The sequence below is a fragment of the Penicillium angulare genome, assembly GCF_028827245.1.
Source record: "Penicillium angulare strain IBT 27051 chromosome Unknown utg000001l_segment0_segment0, whole genome shotgun sequence".
Taxonomy (NCBI): domain Eukaryota; kingdom Fungi; phylum Ascomycota; class Eurotiomycetes; order Eurotiales; family Aspergillaceae; genus Penicillium; species Penicillium angulare.
The window spans coordinates 2,979,298-3,004,234 of record NW_026623160.1 but is presented as its reverse complement, the minus strand read 5'-3'; the positions used below and the strand labels follow the sequence as shown (position 1 = coordinate 3,004,234).

General features: G+C 46.1%; 11 protein-coding genes across 11 annotated transcripts; 5 read left to right on the top strand and 6 right to left on the bottom strand.

Annotated features, from left to right (window-relative positions):
* Positions 1–973: 973 nt before the first annotated feature.
* N7478_001064 (cytochrome P450) lies at positions 974–2,133 on the top strand (the record flags this gene model as incomplete). The annotated part of the gene is made up of 2 exons (XM_056917279.1): positions 974–1,204; positions 1,261–2,133. 2 exons carry the CDS (start codon positions 974–976, stop codon positions 2,131–2,133), a joined length of 1,104 nt encoding a protein of 367 aa, XP_056785159.1.
* Positions 2,134–2,203: 70 nt separating this feature from the next.
* N7478_001063 (GNAT family N-acetyltransferase) lies at positions 2,204–2,653 on the bottom strand (the record flags this gene model as incomplete). Its single annotated transcript, XM_056917278.1, has 1 exon — positions 2,204–2,653. One exon carries the CDS (start codon positions 2,651–2,653, stop codon positions 2,204–2,206), a length of 450 nt encoding a protein of 149 aa, XP_056785158.1.
* Positions 2,654–3,074: 421 nt separating this feature from the next.
* fleA (fucose-specific lectin FleA) lies at positions 3,075–4,246 on the bottom strand (the record flags this gene model as incomplete). The annotated part of the gene is made up of 5 exons (XM_056917277.1): positions 3,075–3,480; positions 3,551–3,650; positions 3,720–3,915; positions 3,973–4,148; positions 4,216–4,246. The coding sequence occupies 5 exons, from the start codon at positions 4,244–4,246 to the stop codon at positions 3,075–3,077; spliced, it is 909 nt and encodes a 302-aa protein (XP_056785157.1).
* Positions 4,247–6,928: 2,682 nt separating this feature from the next.
* N7478_001061 (putative glycosyl hydrolase) lies at positions 6,929–8,194 on the top strand (the record flags this gene model as incomplete). The annotated part of the gene is made up of 3 exons (XM_056917276.1): positions 6,929–7,411; positions 7,480–7,736; positions 7,789–8,194. The coding sequence occupies 3 exons, from the start codon at positions 6,929–6,931 to the stop codon at positions 8,192–8,194; spliced, it is 1,146 nt and encodes a 381-aa protein (XP_056785156.1).
* Positions 8,195–8,351: 157 nt separating this feature from the next.
* Positions 8,352–11,682, bottom strand: N7478_001060 (uncharacterized protein; the record flags this gene model as incomplete). Its single annotated transcript, XM_056917275.1, has 6 exons — positions 8,352–8,569; positions 8,626–10,426; positions 10,487–10,595; positions 10,653–10,776; positions 10,850–11,519; positions 11,581–11,682. The coding sequence occupies 6 exons, from the start codon at positions 11,680–11,682 to the stop codon at positions 8,352–8,354; spliced, it is 3,024 nt and encodes a 1,007-aa protein (XP_056785155.1).
* A 564-nt stretch (positions 11,683–12,246) lies between these two features.
* On the top strand, positions 12,247–12,974 carry N7478_001059 (glutathione S-transferase family protein; the record flags this gene model as incomplete). The annotated part of the gene is made up of 2 exons (XM_056917274.1): positions 12,247–12,632; positions 12,686–12,974. 2 exons carry the CDS (start codon positions 12,247–12,249, stop codon positions 12,972–12,974), a joined length of 675 nt encoding a protein of 224 aa, XP_056785154.1.
* Positions 12,975–13,080: 106 nt separating this feature from the next.
* On the bottom strand, positions 13,081–13,983 carry N7478_001058 (MBL fold metallo-hydrolase; the record flags this gene model as incomplete). The annotated part of the gene is made up of 1 exon (XM_056917273.1): positions 13,081–13,983. The coding sequence occupies one exon, from the start codon at positions 13,981–13,983 to the stop codon at positions 13,081–13,083; it is 903 nt and encodes a 300-aa protein (XP_056785153.1).
* An 869-nt stretch (positions 13,984–14,852) lies between these two features.
* On the bottom strand, positions 14,853–16,598 carry N7478_001057 (Zinc finger CCCH-type; the record flags this gene model as incomplete). The annotated part of the gene is made up of 5 exons (XM_056917272.1): positions 14,853–15,503; positions 15,569–15,873; positions 15,932–16,232; positions 16,295–16,342; positions 16,401–16,598. The coding sequence occupies 5 exons, from the start codon at positions 16,596–16,598 to the stop codon at positions 14,853–14,855; spliced, it is 1,503 nt and encodes a 500-aa protein (XP_056785152.1).
* Positions 16,599–18,979: 2,381 nt separating this feature from the next.
* Positions 18,980–20,183, top strand: N7478_001056 (uncharacterized protein; the record flags this gene model as incomplete). The annotated part of the gene is made up of 2 exons (XM_056917271.1): positions 18,980–19,311; positions 19,382–20,183. The coding sequence occupies 2 exons, from the start codon at positions 18,980–18,982 to the stop codon at positions 20,181–20,183; spliced, it is 1,134 nt and encodes a 377-aa protein (XP_056785151.1).
* A 266-nt stretch (positions 20,184–20,449) lies between these two features.
* On the bottom strand, positions 20,450–21,601 carry N7478_001055 (serine hydrolase domain-containing protein; the record flags this gene model as incomplete). The annotated part of the gene is made up of 1 exon (XM_056917270.1): positions 20,450–21,601. One exon carries the CDS (start codon positions 21,599–21,601, stop codon positions 20,450–20,452), a length of 1,152 nt encoding a protein of 383 aa, XP_056785150.1.
* Positions 21,602–22,409: 808 nt separating this feature from the next.
* N7478_001054 (MFS transporter) lies at positions 22,410–24,362 on the top strand (the record flags this gene model as incomplete). Its single annotated transcript, XM_056917269.1, has 3 exons — positions 22,410–23,579; positions 23,635–24,041; positions 24,101–24,362. The coding sequence occupies 3 exons, from the start codon at positions 22,410–22,412 to the stop codon at positions 24,360–24,362; spliced, it is 1,839 nt and encodes a 612-aa protein (XP_056785149.1).
* Between the last annotated feature and the right edge of the window lie 575 nt (positions 24,363–24,937).

Genomic DNA, 24,937 nt, shown 5'->3' with positions numbered 1-24,937 from the left:
CACATGAGCCATTTACTCGATTGACCACGTAGGCCAAAGCCGATTCCCATTAGTAGCATTGGAGCTAGTGGCAGTTAAATCTCCATGACTGCACATGGAAGTTCACTACCTAGTACTTCCTAGTATTCAAGGCTACTATACGATACATTCGAGCTGACACTGCTTAGGTACGGTTACTAGTATCTCATTAAGGGGCTAAGTGAGCTGCCCAGTCTACCTGAATACGATGCGAATGTCTAAAATCGGGGAGATAGATCCCGTGGTGTCTCCATCATGATGTTCATGGAACATTTGAAGCGGGGTACTCCACGTTTTGTCAGCAGCAAAGGACTGAAGGAGCAGGGTAATGGCTCCATTGTGCAACCCCTCTCGCCCCACTTTCCGACAAGTGGACACGAAGACCAAACGAAACTCTTTCATCAATAACGCACAGGCTACAGGAAGCTACATTCCTTCTTGAATAAATGCATATGCGTGAACTGAAAAGGGTCCAAGAAAACATTCTATATGTCAACGAAACATCAACACGCTCACCATGGACCGTGGGAATAATATCCCTTTTTCCATTCTGATAGCTGTCCTTGGGTTATTAATACATGTATGAGCTACATTCACAAGTGAACTTGAAGTTTACCGGGGCTCAGAGATATTTTACTGACTTTCTCTTCGCATGACTCAGTTTATTGTCAAGGGCCTCAAAGCACCCCTTGGACATATTCCCGGCCCCTTTCTGACTCGCTTCACGCGATTGCCTCTCGGATTTGCGACTGTAAGCGGGGTCCAACTATTTTATATCCATGATCTACATGAGAAATATGGACCGGTTGTCCGTATATCACCATATGAGGTAGCCGTCTCATCTTGGGCGGATGCGAGGGAAGTTCATCGCGCTGGATCAGGATTCCTGAAAACAAAATGGTATGATGATCTTGTGCGTGGTCAAGGAGGGGTGTTTTCTCTGCGAGATTCCAAAATGCACGCCCAAAGACGCAAACTATTATCACGTCCATTTTCGAAATCTGTTATTCGAAACACATGGGAGCCAGTCGTTAGGGAGAAGGCCCGGTTGGCAGTTTCTCAAATTCAGAATGAGCTCACGACAGCCGGTGTTTCTGATGTGCTTAAGTGGTCAACGTTTCTCGCTACTGATGTTATTTCGGTCTTGATGTTCGGGGCATCATTTGATATGCTGCAAAAAGGAGAGGTGAGTAGCCTCATAATCCTTGATATGAAAATTATTATCTACTAACCTTTACGCAGAAAAATGATTATATTCGCACCCTGGAAACTACCCTGAAGGGTTCTGGCATCATGGCAGAGATTCCTATTTTAAAAACTATTATTCCCCTCATTCCTCTCCGCTGTGTCCGGGAGATATTTGGAATTGACAGTACAATTGCCGAGCATAGCAAACAGCTATTGACGCGCGGGAAAGAGGATCCAGGATCACATCGAAACATATTTTACGGACTTATCAATGAAGCTGAAAAATATGAAACATCACTTACCGAAACGGAAGTTGCCTACGAGGCTAAAAATTTGGTTGTTGCTGGCTCAGATACGACTGCTGTCACCCTGACTTATTTCATTTGGGCCGTCTTATCTCGCCCAGAACTACATTCCAAAATCAAGGCTGAGCTTTCTACATTAGATGGAGATTGGGCTGAAAGCCAACTTGAGGAACTACCATTGCTGAACGCTACTTTGACAGAGACATTGAGATTATACGGTGCTGCTCCAGGGGGACTCCCTCGCACAGTTCCAAAAGAAGGTGCTACATTATCTGGGTATCATATTCCTGGAGGTATGGTCGTAAGTACTCAATGTTGGACAGCACATAGAGATCCTACACTCTTCCCAGACCCAGAGAAATTCGATCCTTCAAGGTGGCTCCCTGGACGGAATGAGGCATCTGAGAAGGCGCGCTCCGCCATGTCGCCGTTTGGGTCTGGATCGCGAATCTGTCTGGGTATTCATCTTGCATGGATGGAATTGCGACTAGCAACAGCCGAGTTCATTCTTCGGTGTGGAGATGTGAAGCTAGCACCTAGTGTGACAGAAGAGAGTATGAAGCCACAGCACTTCTTCTTAATTGCACCGGTCGCACATAAATGCGAGATAATGAGAGCTTGAAATTCTTTGATTGGTATCATAGCAGTGTGAGTATGAAGTCCACGAAATTCATGACAGTCCATCTAGGCTATCAAAGTAACTCTTTACGGAAGTATACTCGTTCAAATCCATCTTCAGTTCTTCTTCCAGTCTCAACAAACCCCATTTTAACGTACATTCCAACATTTTCGTACATTTTCTCATTCGTATAAAGCGTTAATGCTGTGCAGTTCTGTGATTGAGCGACTTGTTCAGCACACTCTAACAATATGCGACCATAGCCACGACCTTGAGTCGCAGGGCTCACGACCAAATTATTGACTTCAACGGAGTGGGTATCCACATTGACTGAAAGTACGATCGCGCCGACGATTTCCTGTGTTTCATTCCGCAAAACAAAGACGTTGGATGTTTGAACGACTTCATAATAGTTTGCCAACATGGGCGCTGGTGGCTTGCCAATACGTTTGATGTATTTCGAATATGCGGCATCAATCATTGTCTGGATAGCTGGCACATGCTCAGGCAACGCCCTTATCATAGTGAGGCCAGGTCTGGCAATACTTGGCGGGCCAATCATTTCTCATATAACCACAGACTTGACTCCCTGGATCTCGAAGTAAAGAATCGGTTGTTGACAATGTTAAAATTTGAAATCCCAAGATCTATGAACCATAATAAGTGCTGACAAATTACGGTAGATGAGTCACGGCGGGCCGATGTCCGGTTCCGTGTAATGAGAGTCTAGGGACAGAGCAACAATACTCCAGGATTTCAATTCATCTCTACTTGAATGGGAAAATGTGCATGGCAATTATTCCATCCAATTATCATGAAAGTGAGAAGATTTCTCGAGTGCTTATTCAATCTGAATTCTCACTTTCATCCGCACAATACACGATTCCATCGTCCCCATGTGATTTCTCGAAGGAACATTTGAATCGCCATGGCCATCACAACGATCAAGCAGGAGGAAGAGCAGCCTTTCCGGCCTTCCATTTGCCGTCAGAGAACATCCACTCAGAGATTCCGCTAACGTGCTCTCCTTTCTGGAAATAAAGTCTCATTTGCACATTCTTTTCGCTTCCCCAACAAGCTGCAGCGACTTCACTTCCCGGGATGCAACCAACTTTCAGGTCTCCCTTTTGCCACTGGCCGTCAAATTTCATTTCCTGTAGGCTAAGTGAACAGACATAAAATAAGCTCATGCCAACTTTGTTGTTACCCAGCATATGGCTGGTACATGCCAGTGAAGCTCTGGGCGGCACAGGGTCGGAGCTTGCGGTTTTGAAATGCCCATCATACCAGCCTCTTTCCTGATCCCAGCATTTCTCTTCCAACACATGATGATCATCTTGGAAGAAGACGCTGGTCGAAATTAGCCAAATATCTCTCTAACCATTTTCTCAAATGGATAAAGGCAGATGATTTCACTAACCGAAGTCTCATATGAGTTGTCTTGAAGCTCGTGCACGTAATCGACGATCCAGGCATAGCCACGCCCAGATTTTGCAGTTCCTTCCATCCGGTATTGTCGTCTAAGATGAGTACAACATGAGCTCAAATCTTGTTGCAGGAAGGGGATATTCTTACTATTCCAGCCATACTCCTGGATAGTATTATCAGGCTTCTGGCAGTACACCTCAAAGTCATGTTTGCTCCATCAAGAAAGCAAGCGGCCATACTAGAATATGGAGCCATGTGGAACTTCTTTTTGCCTATGTCGCCCTCATACCAACCCTTAGACTGGTCATACGCAGATTCTTTCAGCATGTTGTCATTCGTCAAATAGAACATTCGGATCTGCCAAGAAGGTTAACATCATTCACCGCAAGCCGACTTCGATAATGATGCACTGACGTGCTCCGGCTTGAAAGCGACGGCAATGGGCGAGTCAAGTCTTGCTTCAGCAACAACATTCTTCTCAGTGCCATTGGTCCATTCCCGCTCATACATAGTCTCTCGAACTTTGCCGAGGACATCCTGCATGTACACTCGCAAGTAGCCCTCCGAGTTACAGGCGCCGATGCATGTTCCTGTTGTTTGATCAAGATTAGTCACAGTGCCGATTCAATTTAAGTAATTACAGATTCCGTGTCACACTGAAATATATTTCCTGGGCGTTGCTGGGCATTTTGATGGTGAAGAACGCGTCTTTTCTTTGGAAGAGATGAGAAGTGGAAGCTGAATTCGAAATGATAGTTCTCAAGTATCAAGTTCTTGGCAAGCTTGAAGACCTGGAAATTGAATCTCAGAACAGCGGGAGAGACTCGGAATTTATATTCTTTAGCTCCACAGCTCGCCGATTTACAACCTTAATGCCTCGCATTAATCACTCTGAAATGAGACGGGTAATACATGCACGGTGGCAGCTTTGTGCATGCGCGATCAAGCAGCCATCTCTTGATCATTTGATTGATCCCCGGAGAACACAGCCAATATACTATGTGAGTCTGGTGAGGTTTGTACAATCCGAATATCCCGATGCTTCAAATGCTCAGTACAATCCAGATCTACCTGCACAAAACATATGTACGTAGCAGATTTTGTCTACGAAGAGCAAAAGGGAAATCAATCAATGAGTACACGGAGCTCACACATAGCTATTATTTCGAACCTTACATCATGATATTGTCCATTAACAAATTTACCTAGACATTTGCGTAAATGGAACTTGCAATGATCAGTCAATAGCTACCAGTGGGCACTTGTGAAAAATCATATATTTGTCTATCCCTTTCAGACTTATTGAGTAGCTGAGATACCCAACGAATGAAGTTAATTCCAACCTCCGAGCCAGGAGCCTTTGGGCAAATGTAAAGGTCTTGATAATATGGACAGCGGAATGTATATACTGATTACATCCACGAGAGCCGATTCGTAAAAACCGTGAACTTGAACTTGAACAACTTGAATTCAATATGAAGTACAAAGACCTGGGTTTGTGAGGTGCCTATTTTAAGAATTTATTTTCTTGGAGATTATACAAGGTAGCATCTATATATATGTATTTTTATACTATACTAAAATTTAGACCTGGTGTTCAAAGAACTTTGATCTTATCTTACAGAGCCGCCTTAGTGGACGAAAAGTGCAATATATCCATACGAACACGCAGCCGACTTCAAGTTCTTAGATCTGAGGCTGAAAATCTACCTAAGCCCTGGAGCCCTGTCATATTATGTATATTACACAAGTCAAGGGTATAGATCAGGTCTGATGAAAGTGACCCAAAAGCAAGTTTAAATTATAGGGTAGCGACCACCTTGAAAGAAAACTGGAGGTTTCCTTGGAAACAGGGAGGATGGGATCATGTAGCTGTATTCTCTAAAGGAAAGACTTTTCTGGTTCAGAAAGTACTAAAGAAAAAAGCATACGGCGAAGCCAATGTGCGAAATAAAACTTCCGGTCGGCCAATCGTGCAAGGCATCCATATGCGCAAGTTGATAACTTTAGGTTTGGTGAAAGACACCATAGGTACCATTACTATGACGACTAGGATTTTTACAAGCTATTCGAAGACGGATAGTTAAACATTAACCAGAAGGGATCGACATGGTACAACAAAAATTATTGTCCAGGAAGTTAACAAACACTCATGTACAGAGTAACTCGGTCATTGTCTCATCCAAGGCGCATGGGTTAGCGAATGTCATGGTTTCACCACTCCGCTACACACGGAAGATGAGATGGGCCCGAACTTTGGACGACTACTTAAATATTGTCTTAAAATAGAGGAGGTGGAAATGAAAGGAATATCGCGCTAATAGCCAATTATTACCCCCATGTCTAAGGAAATTGTGGCCAAGATGTAGGTTGGTACGTGGCGTGAGACACCTAGCGCCCACGGGGAAACACATGCATAAAGCCAATATAGCTAGCAGCTGACGTCAGTCTTTGAAGTGCTTTGACGCCCATGATTTAGATGCTGCATCTGAGGAACATTGCATGTCTCATGCGGATAGCCACGCTTTGAAGATGTGCTACCCAAGTTCAGCAAATAAATCCGACCGCACTCGAAGGTTTGGATTTGATCAAGATAAGATTTTGAGCACTCCTGGCCGAGAGCTTAATTAACCTTGGGAACCAGAGGATAAAAAGTCGGTCAACCAATGAGACACTCGACTTTAATTTGAAATCCGTGATTCAGAAATCGATATACAGTAATTTGCGTTCTTGATAATTTCACCGAATCAATTAAACACATCAAACTGAGGTGTTCAACTAAGTGGGTCTGGATAAACCAGTCGCGGTGCTCCTTCCGAGGTTGATGAAGGGGCACACGACTGGTCAACTAGTGCTACAGATTGATGGCAAGTCAAGCGGGGCCTTAGCCTTGTTTAGCCTTGCAAGGGGGAACGGTCTTCTTTGCTGTGAATAACTTGAATGAGAAACAACCTCGGCGTTAGCCCATCCCTTGATATATCACACCAATTTGCAAGCTAGCCAAGGTCAATGCGACACATCTAGCTGGTTCAAGTTAATCTTGGAACAAGGGCTCCTCTTCATCTATCTGGAACTCTCATGATTCTAATTATGCAGCCCTTTTGGCACCGCAGCATCGAGCCGATCATGCAAATCAGGGGAATCGCCTGAGCGTGGATCAGTGGACCTGCGGAACAGTGGATCTTGCACAACTCTCGGATCTTCATTTCGGCCAATCAAGGGATCGGGCGACAAGAATGCATATTTATTTTGGGTCTCAATTATGTGTCGCAAAGCTCATCTCAAGTGATTAGAGCGATGATATTTAAGATGGACGCATTCACCAAATTCTTGAGAGGGGTAGGTCTTCTCGTGCTGGCACGCCTCAATCATGTTGTTCTCAGCTGGTCGTCTTTTTGTTCCTGCACTCACAGCGTCTCTCCTACTACCATGTGTTTCTCTCGCCGAAGACCCCAAATCAAGAGCCGTGATCGCTCTTGACGCCCTTCAGGAGTGGTACAATACGACCAGTGGCCTATGGGATACGGTCGGTTGGTGGAATGGCGCCAATTGCATGACTACGATCGCAGACCTAGCCGCCATAGATCCATCTGCGATGGAGACAGCCGACTTCGTCTTCAACAACACGTTTCTTAACGCCCCGTCGTCTAACCCGAACCCCGGCCCGGAGACAAGAACCAACACGAAGCGCAACGTTCTAACGACCCGGGCGAATAATGCTGGAAATTCTTCACAATGGCTCGATTCGGCCTATGACGACGATGGATGGTGGGCCCTTGCATGGATAGCTGCATACGATGTTACCGAAGAGAACAGCTATCTGGATCTAGCTGAGGGGATTTTTGCAAGCTTGGTAAGATTTACTGCCCAGAGGATTTGCGTCTTTTGTACGTTCGCCCTTACTTACTGATGCTCTTCTAGGCCGATACCTGGGGTACCCGATGTGGCAACGGTGGTATTTACTGGAGCACCTCAAGCTCCTACATAAATGCAATTACCAATGAGCTGTTCCTTTCAATTGCAGCCCATCTGAGCAATCGTGTGCCATCCCGAAAAGAATTTTATGTCAGCTGGGCCCAGAAAGAATGGAACTGGTTCGCGGCCCAGGGCTTCATTGCTGCGAACAACACCATTAATGATGGGCTCACTGATAGCTGCGAGAACAATGCTCAAACTGTGTAAGCATTCAATTCCTAACCATCGAATGAATCAAGCTAATAAATGCTTCAGATGGTCATACAACCAAGGTGTCGTTCTCGGTGGACTTGTCGAGTTGAACAAGGCTGCGCCGAACAGTTCCTACCTTGAGTCCGCGAACAAAATCGCTAAGGCTGCAATTGAGACATTGGCTGATACGAGTGGAGTGATCCATGAAGCATGTGAGCCCAACAACTGTCAGCCAGACGCAACAGTATTCAAGGGTGTCTTCCTTCGCAACCTTCAGATGCTGCAAAGTGCGTCACCGCATGATATCTATAAGAAAACCATCAACGACTGTGCAAACAGTATATGGGAAAATGACAGAAACTCCCAAAATGAGCTTGGTGTTGTCTGGTCTGGTCCGGTCGTGAGTACAGTAGACCCATCTACACAAAGCTCAGCGATGGATGCGCTGGTTGCTGCTCTCGCTCTCTAAGCGACATTCTTGGAGTTTGTTTTTTGATACCATATAATTTTGTAATGGAACATCCGCATATGGAAAGTTGGGGTTCCATTTCATGTTAATAAATGAATCTTTATTATGACATTTTTGAAGTCGAATCCTTCTACAGGCTCATTTCCACCTTGTCCTTCTAGTATACCCCAGGTCGGCGCGTCCACGCAGGTTGTGGCGCAGCGTTCGGTGTGCGGTATCCAGAGCGAATAATTGCAGTTGGTACTAGGTCTATGCCACCGAGCCTAGCCCCCTCTTCATCTTGAGCCCACAGGCTCAATGCTATGTAGTTAGTCCCACTGTAATTCAGGATTCCCTCTGGAACCGGGTACGACAGCTGGGGTCCTAGATTATTGACTGTATTGAAATCAGCAGGTACAATAGGCTACGAGAATATTATCAGTAAGACTTACTATACTTGCCAAATTGGTATCCATTGACATAAAGCTGACACCGATAATTGCTCCCCTTTCCGGCATTTGAACGGTCGTTCGATGAAGTATTGAAAACAATACTCATAGGGATGTCCCATCCGTTGGGAATCTGAAGTTCAAAAGAAGTGGTATAAAAACCAACACCAGCCTGAGAAAGTCCAGCTTCTACTGGATTCGCGACTTCCCAATTGGCATTAGGTGGGCTGGGGTAGTGAAACCCTTGTCGCTCAGCATACATTGCACCCTCGTTCAGGGGACCACGGACTAGATCCTGATACTGCTCGCCACCAAAATTACCTGTTACCTTCCAGGAAACATCGGCTTGTTGATGTCCTGATAGTGTATAGTTCAATATTCCTTTAGGAAACTTGATTACGTCTGTTCCTGGCGCCTCCTCATCTTGCCCCATATCATCTATCAGAATGGTCAAAACGTAGGGATTCGTCGGGTGTAGCTTTTGCGCAATTGGTAGTGTTTGAATGGCAGTGGAGTTTGTACTTGTTCCACTCCACGATCCAAGAAAGGTGCTGTTCAACCAAACAGAATGGCTAAAGCCGGTACCACCGGAGATGTTAAGCCTTATGTATGACTCCTGTCCGTTGGCAAGAAATTGACCACGGTAGATAAGAGACCCTGTATGGAATCCATAATCCATGGCATACAGATTCTTTGGAGTGTTCAGAGCCCGAGGATTGTTTGTGGAAGCCTTCGAGCAACTTGTCCAGTCTGTATCATCGTATTCGTCATGTAACTCAGGAAGCGTATCCAGGTACTTCCATTTCAATTTGCCAAGTACAGGTAATTTGAGAGATGGCGGATTGTACTCAGCTGTAGCGGAGAGCAGTTTGCTCTTCGTTTCTGAGCTTTTCAATTTTTCACCATTGAATAGTATAATTGCGTTGGCCGTCTCTACCGGCGATGAGATCAATTCAATTTCGGTTGTTGCATTGATATCGCCAGTTAAGCAAATATCTCGACCACATAATTGTGCGCTACGAACCAAATAGCCCGCTTTGACAACTATCAGATCTTTAGATGGAGATGAGAAGTTTCCGATCGGTTCTTTAGCTTCAACCTCCATTGGCCAATAGTTGTACGCCTCATTGCGCCAGAGAAGATAAACCCGGAGGTCTCCTATTAAGAGAACACGACGCTCATTCTGAACCTTCCACTGTATGACCCAAGCAGAGCCTTTTGGTCTGATTGTTATCCCACTCCCCTCAACTACCGTCGGATTTCCAAGATGACGAGCAAATGCAAGCTCATGCGTTTCGCCTGCTCCGCCATACACGATTAACACACGTGTCGATCCGGCACCCCGAGCCCAAGTCAATATCTCAGCTGAAGAGTAGATCAAGTTAATGCCGCCAAGATCATAATCCGTGACGTGGAATTTAGAATCGCGACCGGCGAGGGTCAAACTGTTACCGAGCTGAGGTATAGTAACGTTCCCAACACTTGTCGGCAAGGTAACTGTGTATTGTGTATCTTCTTGAGAGCTGAAGTCGGCGTGTCTAATAACGTAAAAATTTGTGTGTGTACCATTGCCAAGTAAGGGCGTGACTGCAATTGAAGCGGGCGCACCAAATGATCCATTGACGCCGATTCCTGGTGTCGCCGTTAAATAGGCGGGTGATACTTTGAGAAAGTTGGCTTGTAATTTTTCTTCACTAAATTTCTCGCGCCAGACTCCACGCTCCTCGGTTATTGCCGCTCCGTAGTCATAAGATGTGTATCCGTTCATATAACCTAGGTTTCCCCAGTTTGTGCCACCGAATGTCTATGTGGGTCAGCAAGTCTGACTGGCACAATTGATGTAAAATTATGACCATCGTCTTACCATGTAGATGTTGAAAAGCTTCACGCCAAAACTGTAATTATTCTTGTACACGACTCTCACTGCTTCTTCGTTAATGAGCTCGGCGCACATCTCTTCAAGCACGCCTCCCCTATTTTCAGATTAGGCGAAGATCACGACAGGAATACTACGAGATTTGGAAACGTACCAGCCTTCGCCGGATCCTCCCTGAAACTCAGCTATCGCGAAGGGGGTAGTCGGGCTCTCCTGCTCATGAATAACTTGCCAGTCGTGAGGAAATTCGTACGTGGGCCAGACGGATGGATTTGCACCTTTTAGCATCAGAGGTTAGCATGCAAAAGCTTCAGGTCTTGGTGTTGATTTCTCGTAAGAGCTCGTGCATACAATCATATCGTAGGGGGTAAGCATCAATTCCATAAATGTCTGTTGCTCCTAACCCTGACCCTGGTGCCCAATAGCCCTTTACTTGATTGTCATTAACAATCAATGGCACAGTTATTCCAGCATCAAGAAGCTGTTGCTCCACGAACTTCATGTATTGTCGGTTCGCATCTGATGGAAAATCTGTCACGCCTGGCCAAGTCGAAAACTCATTCTCGGGTTGGACCATTATAACCGGGCCGCCATGAGTTATCTGCGCCTTCTCAATGATTCGACCTACAGTAGCCATATATTCCTTTGTCGCATCGAGGTATTCAGGATCGTCCGATCTAATGGTCGCATTCTTTCGAAGAACCCATCCAGGAATACCCCCGGCTGAGGTTTCCGCATTGATATACGGACCTGGTCGAGCAATAAGATAGATTCCTGCTTCACGAGCAGCTTGGAAAAACTTTTCCATATCCAATATGCCGTCGGTAACAACGTGCCCTGGATTTCCTTCCACAAGTCCCCAGTCCATGTAGAAGGAAACCCCGGTAAATCCCATGCTTTTGATCTTTTGAAACACATCTAGCCATAGATCAGGAACGGGCAAGCGGAATGGGTGAAATTCTCCGGAGAAAATCATCAAGCGCTCTCCATGGACGAGGATAGAGTGTTCATCCCAAGTAACCTAAATTTGGTTCAAATGTCAAATTTTTGTTCAATCAATGCCTTGTTGGCTGTTGACATACGATGTTTTGTAATCCATTGTTGCTCGCATTCACAATATTTGGTAGGAAGGATGAGACCGCGACCCATAGCGAAATGCTAAACAGCAACCGCATCGAGAACATTTTCAGTCCAAGACTTCAACTTCTATTGAAAATTTTATGACTTGCTTTGGTTTTCTTGGGCCCTTGGACTTTTCGGTGTTTTTAGTCCCGGGCGAACCCCGGCTAAATTGGCTACCCCGCAAAACAGCTCCATCTCCGAAAACAAAACAAAGCTGGGGTCAAGATGACTTCAGCCATGAATTATGCGGTATCAGGCTAAATGATTATGAAAGCCATGTTCGAGGCGTGCGCTTAGTTGAGGGCTATTAGCTAAGGGAATTTTAAGTTGGTGGCTGGTCTCATAGTGTGAGGAGCATAGCTGCCACGTCTTACTTCAATCACCACGACAGCAGCTACAGGCCAATTCTTAGAAAGTGTAAAGTGCCTAACACATTAATATGAAGATGAAACACTAAATATAATGACTAACAGCGCGCTTTCAAACTACAATCTGTACTTCTTCGGTGATAGCTCCACGCCTCAATTCATGACATCATGTTCAAATCATCTCCCCGCCCTCGCCTTCTCCCCCCGCATTGATCATTTTACAACCCTCACAATTCCAAACTCGCCCAATTGTGAATCATGGCTGCGCATACGAAACCACTCATCTTACACGCCCACGCGACCGGGCCAAATCCAATCAAGATCGCGATCGCACTGGAAGCACTGAAAGTTCCATACGTTGTCAAACAGTGGGATTTTAGTGATAGCCCAGACACTGGCGTCAAAGGAAAAACATTCCTCAAAGTCAACGAGAACGGCAGGGTACCAGCGCTCGAGGATCCAATGACTGGCGTTGTCTCGTGGGAGTCTGGGGCATGTATGAACTATATTCGAAGGGTGTACGACACGAGTAACATTATTGGACCACCTGGAACTTCAGCTCAAGACTTGGTTGATTTCGATAAGTGGGAATATTTCCTGTTGACTACCCTAGGTCCAATGACTGGACAGGTAAATTGGTTCAAGTGAGTTCACGAGACCTTCTCAAATAATACAAGCTCGGCCTCTAATTTCTTAGGCACTACCATTCACAGAAGAACGACGATGCATTACAGAGATACGTTGCTCAGGTTTATCGGTGCTATGACGTTGTTGAAGGCCAGTTGAAGAGGTCGAACGGCACAAGTATCTTGCCTACTCGAGTGAGTGCCGTCGACTTTCATTTCGAACCCTGGGTGCGACAGCATGCGTTCGCTGGTCTCTCGCTAGACAACTACCCGTTGATCCATAAGTGGCTCGGTTTGATGGCGGCTCGAGAGGATGTCGAAGAGGCTTACGCGAAGGTCCAGCTTTCTGCAAAGAAATAATCCTATCGAGAATACCGACTAGCCTTGTGCTTCACTGCACAGAGCCTCAACATAAAAGTATATAAGAATGCAAACGTGTAATTTTCTTGTCTATATAACTTTTCTTTTAGCCTGTTAGCAAAACTTTTGGAACATTTACAAGGACCTGCATCAATGCCTTCCCATTATGGGACTTCCCTGGCATTTTCCCACCCCGAACGTTCACCTGCATTGCCTGGTGGATCAATTCCGGTTCAGGAATATCATAGTCTCTCCGATTTCTAAATTCGATGAAGTCCTCCTTCTTCACCCCGTGTTTAAGATGCTTATTCAGATTGTTCTGTTCTTCAACAGTCATGAATGACACCGGATCTCGAGCAGAAGCTTCATCATTGGGAGGATAGTCGTGCCCAACATACAGCCGAGTTTCTGGTGGCAAGCTTAGCAATCGCTGCAAAGACTGCCATAGAACTTTTGCATCTCCACCAGGAAAGTCACACCGACCACTTCCAACGTCAGGATTGAAGACTGTGTCCCCAACAAAGACATTCGATTCAATCTTGTATCCTCCATGATCTGGTGTGTGGCCTGGTAAATCCATGAACATCACAGTCAACTCGCCGATTTTGAAGACTTCATCGGAACGGAAAAGGTGGTCGAAACAGTTTTGCAGTTCTCGTTCTGGGATGTTGTATCTGTTCGCAAAATATCGTTGCACGATTGTCACGTTCTCTCCGATGCAGCTTAGGGGATGCGGCTGGCCTTGAGTCCAGAGGGTGGATTGAATATAGTATGCTGCTGATAGGTGGTCCGCGTGGATATGTGTTTCAAGGATATGGGTAACGTTGTACCCTTCCTTTCGCACGGCGTCGATGAGGGAATCGGCTGCCTCAGTGTTGATCGTGAAATGCAATAGGTCGAAATCAAGTACAGGGTCGATTATGGCACAGTCTTTCGTCTTAGGACAGGCTACTATGTATTGCCACGAGCCAGTTTTGGGCTCAAAAACCGGATGGATGATGGGATTCATTTGAGAAGAAAAGCTTGAACGTTATAAAACCTTGATTGCGATCGGTATTTTTTATCATTGAGTTACAATGCTTTTGGAGATCAAACTGGGCGATGCCGAGATGGCAATGATTAAGTGTGGCCGAGCCACATTACGTATTTGCAAGTCATCACCAGTGACAGACTCGGAGGCAACTTGGACCGTGTAATCTACCTACTTGCCACAGTCAATCTAGTAGCAGCTGTCAGTGTCAGTATATATAAACTTTTGTGAGATTTACGAACTTGAAGATCCCGGTCTGTTGTGCATTTATAAAGTTTCGAAAGGGTAATTGGAAACAGGTATACTACACATTTTCAGTCCATTTTCATAAGCCGACATGAATTGAGTAATTTCTCGTGACCAAAGTAGCAATATGGTATTGGCTAGATCATTCTAAAGCCATCGTCATTCCAGTAAAAAGCAACGCACCGGGTTAAGTGACGTTCAAATGAGCACGGAAAGGACTTTTGAGGAAAGAAACATATTTTGCGGCTAGTAAACACTTCATATTGTATTACCACCGCGCTTTTAGTGCATGGTAATTACATTCCGGTAACTGAAATGGTTTTACACACTAGGCAAAAGTTGAAATCAACATTTCTCCTTTCTTCTTTTAGTTTAAGCCAACTTGCAACAGGCCATTTTCTATCCCGAGACAATGCTCAGCCAAGGAATTTAGCATCTCAAATCAAGACAACTATCTCAGTCGACGACAAATGAAAATGACCTCCAGCCTTTCCTTTCTCTTTTAACTTTCTCACGCATACAGAGGGCGATTGAGATAACGCATCAGTAAGCGAGGGTTTGGACGTCTAAAATCTACCGGGGTTGGCGAGATTTGAGAGAACTTAGTTGAAGAAGACAGTGCTTGGCGACTGGCTTTCAAACGATTCGCCACTGATAGAAGAGTGGTCATCATAATCTGGCTCACTCTGATCGATGGGTGCAACCCACTGAGCAACATTGAGATCGAGAGAGTGCGCATGTTGGTTAAATCGGCACTGCCAGCTTTTCACAGCTTTGCAATTGGGCTTTTGGCAGATATGGCCCATGTAGCACTTGATAGATCGACAAGCCCCGGCACGAGAGCAAGGGTGTTGAAGGAGGATGTACTTGAGTACGTTAATCACGGTGTTTGAAACATCGCCGTGGTCATAGGGACAGCTCATATCACCACATTCGCCGGAGAGATGATAGCTATTGCAAACTTTGCGCTCCTTAGCTCGGCGATGATATGCTTCCATAGCATCTGGAGGCGGGTGGGGGAAATATGTGTCCAGGCGGTCTCCATCTTTATTGATGGGGATAAAGTCTTCAGATTTGAGGCTCTGGGGTGGCAGTGTTGTGAAGAGAAAATCTAGCGAGCGGCCCACGACGGGTGAAGTAGACCACAGCTGATGAGGTGACGGCGGCTCGGTGAGATCACTTGTTGTTTTGGACAACTGCTGGTTTGGCATAACGTGTTGCTTGTTGCAGCCAGTGCCGAATTTGCAAATTCCCTAATCGTGCGCAAGTGTGTTAGTTTTTGACTAGCCCGATGGACATTACAATGAGGACGCAATACCCTTTGGAAGTGTTTGCAAACAGGCTTAAAGCCATTGGTTGAATTAGCAACCTTTGTAATGATTGTGTTAGCCGGCCCAGTTGGCTTTGAACTAGTAATAGGTGTTGACATGAACACAGCGGGCAGTTCTCTAATTGGGAGGCCTAGATCTTCGAATTCGCGATGAAAAGAAGCTGCTTTTAGAAGGGTAATACGTTCGCTTTTGCCTTTGTAGGGAGTCAACAAAGATCCGAACCCACTATCGTGGCAGCCTGCGAAGTAGATGTGACGGCACTGATTAGAATCCACAAATAAGCGGAACATCTCTGTTACAACAGCTGTTTAGCATAGAACGACATGTCGATGGGGTGGGTTGCTTATTACCTCTGATTTTGTAGTCGCTGCCCTCCTTTTTCTCAGCAGCGTCGACAAAATCAAAAAGATCCTGAGAGCGAGTGAAAGATGAGGTGAACGGAGACAGGGAGCGAGCTTCATGCCCGACCATGCCAGCACGCGCGAGAGCTTTAGATAGGCCAAGAATATTGGCATAAACGCGAACCATAATTCGACATTGGTCAGCTTGCATTCCCATAGTTGAATGCATCAGCTCCCTAATTGAGTCACTCAATGCACGCGCAGCATTAATACCGCCCTCGCTGCCAGCCTTTAGGAAATGCTCTTTGAACTAAAGTATAATGTTAGCTGGAACGAATAATATGGATTGATGAAGGATCAAAGGAGACCCACAAGGTATCCATCGCCGTCAATAAGCACCAACACGAATGGGTTGCGATCCTAGTCCTTACGGTTAGTGGCTTTTCCAGAAACGTTTAGGCGCCCGCTAGCTTCCTACCTGACCCCGAGCCTGTCTCTTGTACTTCTCACGACCTTCCTTGACTTCCTCGTAATCGCTTTTCAAGGAACTGTAATCTTCCAATAGACTTTTAAACTGGCTGAGCAAATTTTGCATATTGTCATTGTGACGCTGATTTTCCTGGGACAACGATGCTAGGTGGTTACCCAAGGAATCTATATCAGATTCCCGCAGCATCTTGAAGGTAAGGGGAAGGCATATATGCCTGTCCCATACAAGAAAATAAATGAATGGAAATGATGAGCATCCAACTTAAACAACAGAACTTCTTGAGAAGGCGAACAATTCAACGAAAGCGACCGAAGGTGAATGTTGATATGTGGGGGGGAAGGGAAACAAATTTGGAGCTGTGTTGGCAGAAGCGGTCAAACGAACCAAACACAGTGGGGTGATCCCATCATAATCACCTGACTGGCTGCGTGCATATTAGTCTTGCATGTTTGACGTGGTCTTTCAACTCTTCAGCCTATAACAAGCCATGGACCCCGGTCGGAGCTGCGGTTTCAACAGTGTTGCTGAGAGACATTTTAATTCACATGTTCGATTACAAACACTCTACTCACCGCCAAAGAAATGAAGAGGCCATATTCAGCTCTACAATCCCATTTAGCATGGATTCAAGGGATTATAGAAATCCAAAGCACCCCCTAGGGTTGAGTTCTATGCATTCACTATGCCGTTCAAGTTCATATCGAGCACGGTCCCCTATTAGGCTTCGATCATATAACACGCTGGGAGGCTAGGAAGCCCCCAATGTCTCAGAAATCATTCCCTCTGTTGAATGGAATACATCTACGCAGCCATGTCTGTGAAGCCAACGCACGATCCACAATCGTTAGTGCCTACCTTACAACCCGTTTACCCTCCTGATATCTCTTCAAAAATGTCCCAGTGTGCTTTTTGACCAGTTCGTGGGCCTACCACTCTCGGAAGTGGCTGGGCGAACCATCCCACCCAGCGAGTGCGTCGGAATCGTGGTGGCCTTGCCTCAAAAAATAACTGGGTTACTCATGTCAAATACCTTCCAGAAAGTCCGAGGAGATTCTTGGACTTTTGTGCCACCTTTAAACATGGTTTTTGGCGAGAAGGTAATATCATCGAAGTCGATTGCAAAAGCCTTCACATGTCCACACACCCCATTCAGCCAGGTACGCGTTGGTCCCTGCACCTGATAGTGACACAAACCAGTCCCATACGATCGGGTCGCTAGGATACTTTCCCAAGGCTTATCCAGATACTTCGGGGCGGTGTCATGCCTGCCCAGCGGGTAACACAAGCCATTGTCGCGTTTGGCATTGCTCCGGTGATAAACGACAGGCGCGCAGTGTCGCAGCTGGTTACATGCTTCTCTACGATTGCCTTTAGATGTTTTCCCCGCTCAGTCATAATAAAAGTTGAGCAGCCTGAATATGGAGGATCATGTCCTTCCTTACGCCCAATTACGCACCCTTCATGCAGGCTATGATCATTCCCCCCAGGTCGCAAAAGAATAATGGGCGGAGATTCTTTCATTTTACTCATGAACACCCAGAGAATTCAATGGGAGTTTCGTTGCACTGCCACTCGTCGTCCCTGTGAAAAGGTTGGCACCACCGGGTTGACTACTTACTATTGATACGATGCAAATCCTTTCGCCTTCTTCAATGTCTCCACAGAATCTAGGCAAGGATGAAGATATCATCAATGTTTAGAAATTACTCAAATAAATTGACCGCCAATTTCTTGATGTGACTATAACAAGCCAATTGACGCATGATCCACATCGTTGAACAGTGCAGCTGAAGATCCTTCGGAGATGATACAGGGACCTTTTTTCCGCCATGGAGAATATCTCCAATTCGAAGAAGCCAGAAGTACCATGGCCGTCTACCAAATTGCCGTGAATACCTCCTCATTTCCAGGAAACCCGATGTGGCGAAATGTAGAGTGGGTTCTGGCATAATTGGTTGTATTTCAACTGTAGAAGGCTAGAAGGCGTTTATCCTTTCATTCGTAGTTCTTATAGACAATTTTTTACCTTGCTGCCGATTTTTCCAAATCTCCAAGTGTGACAACTTATGTATAGATTCTGTCATCCTCGTTTGGCAGTTTCTCTTCCCCAAATTCAAATTGTGACCAAAGCAACATTTGAGTGGACGGTTTTTTTACTTTAATAATCGAACTTGAACGTGTCGCGATAAGTTGAAGTCTCACGGCGCGTATGCATCTACGATTGGGATGGAGCAAATATTCTGCCCAGAACTGCTAGTCCAAAATCGGTATGCAGGATGCTCAATACGACCAGTGGAGTTGAGCGCGGGCCTCACGTGAAAATGTCAATGATCGACAGCCGATGAGGTTCAGTTGCACAAAATGTCGATTCTGGGGAACCGTCGGTGTGTCCAGCGGCAATGTATGTCAACCTCGGTACTAAGGTTCCACACGCCATATGATGCTCGGGGCCAAATTGTCATCGATCTCCGATGACAACCGCGAGATCAATTATAAACATTCGGCCCCCTCCAATGGATTTTTGATTTCAAGACCCCTTTTCAACTCCCCGCACACCAACCACAATCATGAGGGCCGTTCTATTCTCGCTCAGTGCGTTTGTATGCTATGCCATCTTCTATTTCTCCCATGCCAATGGACTCAACGAGCTAGCCTTCAAAGCCATCGCATCCGGCAAGCTCCCCGGGAACAATGAGCCTCTGCGAACAGTCTATACTGGGGTTGAACACATCGACAAGCTGCTTACTGTCCTCACCACCTTTTTTTACCCAGTTCTAGATGGGCAGGACGCTACACTTTTTCTTCATAGCATCGGATTCTCCGGCACATTCGGTGCGACATGGACTCTGGTTGTCTTGGAATCATGGCGCAAGGGCAATTCCGGCACCATCGCAGCTTAGTAGGTTACCCCTGGAACCGCATATTCAAATTTCAAACTTCAAACTTCCAGGTATCTGACTTCCATGCAGCCCTACAATCTTTGGTCTAATGGCCCAAGTCTTTACTTTTGCCTTTGCCACTCCTCTGGTTTGCGCCCTGCAACTAGGTTGCTCAATCACTGCCCGGCGCCCCCACGCAGAAAACATCCGCGTCCCTCGAGTCGTGCTTGCTGTTATCCCGACCGTGTTCATCATTGGATTCCTGGTCCCCACTAATTTAATGGCCCTACCAGCGCCCGAGATAATTCCCGTCGACTGGAAACAAATCGCGATTGCTTCATGGCACCCATGGCCAGCATATGTTTCGATCCTCACAACTGTGGCCTACTACGTCCTAGGTCCATTTTTCTCTAACAACCACCGTGCCTCCATGTCCGGCTTGCGGTGGGTCTACGCATCAGCATTCATCCACGCTTCCCTTAGCCATCTTGTCACCCTGGTTCTTTCCGTTGGCACGGTCGTGGCTCCCGCCTTGTTTGACGATCGATTTGTCGTTGCTCTTCACCCATGCAAGGTGTATTCTTTCCCTCTTCCTTGGTCCGGATTGACGGTTGATACCGTGGCTGAAGGCGTGCACGTCTTTCTTCGCTGGGACTACATGATTGGATCCGCCGGAATTTTGCTCTGGGCTTTGAAATTGCACATTGTTGCGCAGCGACAAATTGTCAGCGGTGTCTCGTGGCTCAGCCTTCTTTTCAAGGTCGGCCTGTTGACAGCTTTGACTGGTCCAGCTGGTGCGGCAGTGGAGTTGATGTGGGAGCGAGATGAGCTCGTCTTTCGTGAAACCGGAGGCTCGAGGCAGCAGGTTACTACCGCTAAGAAATCTTCATAAGAAAGAAAGGTCGCTAATGTACAAGTATGATTGTCCTTCGTTTGGACTGACGAGAGCTACGGGTTCGGGCTCTGCTGGATGATCCCACGAGACACAAATGCTAGCAATGTGATATTGAATGGATCTTTATTCAAGGATTTCAAGTTAGGTCATTAGTTGCTAACATTGAAAGATCTTAACCCAGAAAAAGACCCCTGGAGAGAATACCACATATATATCATGCCATATCAATAAACAAATATATGTTTTTTATATCGATCATGATGTTAAAAGAGGGATCGATTTACCAGCTCATAAATCTCCCGAATGTAGGCCTCTGTATTGGGGTTTCCAAGGGTGCCAGTCGCCGCCATGTTATTCATGACATAGCCGATAGTAACACGTCGCTTTCGATCCATGATAACAAAGGAACCACCCCAACCTCCCCAGAAGCAGGTATCACCCACGGGGATCCATGGACGAGTTCGTGTGTCTCCTAGGCCCACCCCAAGGCCAAATCGAACATAATCAAAAGTAATTCGATCAACCCCATCGGTTCGCTCTTCAAGGAGTTTGTCAATAGCGCTAGGCTGCAAAATGCGCGTATTTCCATCAACAGTGCCACCAAGTGATACAATAGAGCAAATACGGGCCAGACCACGCGCATTAGAGAATCCGTTAGAGGCCGGCGAAACAGCCTTTTGAAACACGGGGCCCATTGATGTCTCGGCCGTCATAGGACTTCCCATAATTGCTCTGACAGGGGTTGTATTTGGGTCGAGATCCTGGAACGAAAACCTCGGTGGCGGAATGATCTCCACCGTACGTGTCTTTTCGTCATCCGGAAGTCCATATTGGAAATCAGCACCCAACGGCCCGGTGATTTCATCAGCGACAAACTCCTTAAAGGGTTTGCCACTAACGCGTTGGACAATCTCACCCACAAGATACCCCTGACTTGAGAGGTGGTAACCGCTACCGTCTCCAGGAGTCCACCAGGGAGCCTGGGACGCCAGTCTTTCAGTGGATATTTTCCAGTCCAGTGTATCCTCGATTGTTACGGGAGGCTCCCAAGCAGGCAAACCCGAAGTATGGCTGAGGATATGGGACACCTTAACATTTTCTTTACCATTGGCGGCAAACTCGGGCCAATATTTTGCGACATTCTCGTTGACATCGAGCAGGCCGCGGTCAATGAGAATCAAAGCTGCGAGGTTGGTGACTACCTTTGAGCAGGACCAGACTGGAGCGACGGTGTCCTTGTCCCATAATTTGGTGCGCGCGACATCGGTATATCCACCCCACAAGTCGAGTACATCTTTCCCGTCAATATTCACAAAAAGAGAAGCACCTAGTTCATCTCCTGAAGAAATTCGTTGCTTCAGCAGCTCCCTGACGGAGTCAAATGCGGGGTCATTGGTTCCGCAGACCTCGGCCATTATGGAGACGGATGATGACTTTGTGGGTTGAGATTGATAGAAAACAAATTAACTTAGCGTTTACGGTTTTTATCTGATTCAGTTTTCTTTGAGCGGGGATACTTGTCAGGGAGAGGGTTAGTATTAGATCCTTGTTTTATTAGAAATCGAGGGGTATGCACCAGGCTGTGTTATCAAGCAAGTTAGAACAGCCTTGGACTCTTCGGACGTTTTACTGGAAAGGGCAACATTTTAGCCCCCACGTAAACATGTCGAAATATCATGATTAGCTGGAGAGCAGGGGTGTGGATTCAAATATGATCAGGCACAGCCAATAATAGACGCGTCGGTTGAGTCTCAACTACAGTATCATGGTCGTAGCCTGAGGTGTCGACATAAAGAATATCCATGATCAGGAGTTTATGTATTTGCTGAATGAGATTTTTTTCAAGCAGATTTTCTAGTGTATCTTCCATTATTTATATTATAGGTTAGAATTTGTGGTTAAACTTTGGATGTAAGTGGTGACGTGGGTCGTTAGCATTCCTCTTAGATGACAGGGACAGGAATCCACAGAGACCGATGCTGTGATAATTGTTCTACGTTAGCAAAACATGAACAAATCGTTTTTCATTTTGCATATATTGACTCGTATCGCAGGTTATTGCTCTTTCAAGCTCGAATTCAATGCCTTGCCGAATTGCCGTTGCTCGGATCAACCGGGGAAGGAAACCACTCGATGACGCCGTGGCCGTAGACAACGGCACTGGTCCGTAGATACTTCAGGTCCAACGTCCCGAGAACTAAAATCTACTTAAATCTACTTAAAATGTTGATCCAATCGAAACTTCTCTCACTTGATTACCGGTGCCAATCACAACACCTTGCCTATTTGAACGTACCTCTGAAGTTCTATGCAGTAATGGAGGAATCTAGCTCCTCCCCTCAGGAGTCTCACAGATCAGGTACGGATGATAGCGATCACCTCACAACCGTCATCACTGGCTGCGAGCAGAATAGCTCTGAATTGGCAAATATCCGGACCCCAACTCTTAGCCGACGACCAACGAACCTGAATGATGTCGAGCTCGAGCGCATAAACACCTATCGACTGCAGCATAAGTCGACCGTTGGATCGGGTATAAGAGTTTACCCCCGTGAAAAATGGCTTCCAATGGGCGCTGGAAAACCATACCCGCCTGACCTTCCCGACCCGGAACAATTTATCGTGGAATTTACCGGGGCAGACGATCCATTGCATCCGCAGAACTGGTCGATGAAGAAGAAAGTTGTGATTTCTGTCGTTTTGGCCTATTCAACATTTGTGTCATCATTTTCCAGTGCTATTTATTCGTCAGCCGTGGGCGAGATAAGCGTGAAATTCCACATCAGCACAGAAGTGGCTATACTTGGTGTCACTCTCTATGTTCTGGGTTTCGCTTCCGGGCCTACCGTATGGGCACCCGCAAGCGAGCTGATAGGAAGACGATGGCCAATAATTGTCGGAATATTTGGCTTCTCAATCTTTACCATTGCTACTGCTACCAGCAAGGATGTCCAAACTCTCATGTTGACCCGCTTCTTTGCGGGATTCTTCGCAGCAAGCCCGATTGCCATTGTGCCTGCTGTTTTTGCCGATGTTTATAACAATCAAACACGAGGCGTTGCGATCGCAATGTTTGCGATGGCGGTTTTTGTGGGCCCATTTGCCTCCCCCTTTACTGGTGGGTTTATAACCATGTCATACCTTGGGTGGAGGTGGACCATGTATATCGCAAGCATTATGGGCTTCCTAGCCACGGGGCTATGTCTATTGTTTTTGAAAGAAACATATGCTCCTGCGATTTTGGTCGAGAAAGCCGTGACACTTCGCAGACAGACTCATAATTGGGGAATTCGCGCCAGACAAGAGCAAGTCGAGTTGGACTTCGAAGAGCTGATGACGAATAACTTTAGTCGTCCATTCAGGATGCTCTTCACGGAGCCTATCGTTTTTCTGGTAAGGTGACTTCCCCAAAAACGGGAAGTAAGATGAATCTGCTGACCCTGGATAGATCTCGCTTTGGATGAGCTTTGTTTATGGTTTGATGTACGCGCTTTTGGGTGCATACCCCGTTGTATTTCAAGGAATACATGGCATGAACCTTGGCGTCGGTAGTCTCCCATTCATCGGGTTGATCATTGGCGAGCTTCTTGCTGGAGCATACATTCTGTTCGACCAAAGATCATATTCTAAGCGATTAGCCGCTAACAACAATATTCCCATACCGGAATGGCGTCTTCCTCCGTCTATTCTGGGGGGTGTTTGTTTCACCGTAGGTCTTTTCTGGTTTGGGTGGACAGGGTGGACTAGATCCATTCACTGGATGGCTCCAACTGCAAGTGGAGTGGTCACCGGATTCGGAATCTATGTGATCTTTTTGCAATGTTTCAACTACTTGATTGATTCATATCTGACATTGTGAGTTACCTCATCCCAGACGCCGATTCGTGCGCAGCTGCTAATAACAATTATCTTAGTGCTGCATCTGTTTTTGCTGCAAACACGATCATTCGATCGGCTGTAGGCGCGGCATTTCCACTTTTCTCGAAGCAGATGTTCAATAACCTAGGTGTTCAATGGGCTGGTACACTGCTAGGATGCCTCGCTCTTATAATGGTTCCGATCCCTCTCGCGTTCATTAAATTTGGTCCGCTGTTGAGGAAGAAGTCGAATTTTGCGCCCAATCTTGAGCAGCGACTGTCTCTTATTACCGAGAAATATGTACGCGCAAGTGTATAATGCTTGTCTGCCATCACTTCTTATCATAGCATAGATTCGAAATAGTGATATACCTTTTCAAACAATATGATGAGAATAATATGATGATAATGATATTGTAGAGTGGTTGTAGAAGCAATGTATTGATGGCCCACATAGTAATAATCGAGCCTATCAGCGTCCCCCGATTCAAAAGTCACATTCAAATGTTCGGACCCTGTAAATTCCCACGAAATCTCCGCGATAAGAGAACTACTACCGCCAAGGGACTCCTCCGACGCTATGATCTTGGCAAGTCAGCACACACAGATATCAGTTTTTTCTTTTTTTCGTATTGTATTAGAAGGCTGTTTGCTTTCGAAGATACGATATTTATACACATGAACCCCGAACCCTTTCTATGTCGTTCAATAGCTGCACCTTACAACCCCTTAACAATTTGCATATTGAAGACCCACAACCAGAGTTGCCGAGCCCGGAACTGTGGAAACCCACATTTCGGCAACCATGTGGCCAATAAAAAGACTACTACAGGCTGCCAAGTCTGCCAAGGGTCCATGACGAAGTGACATTGACTTGGATTTGCCAGATGAATT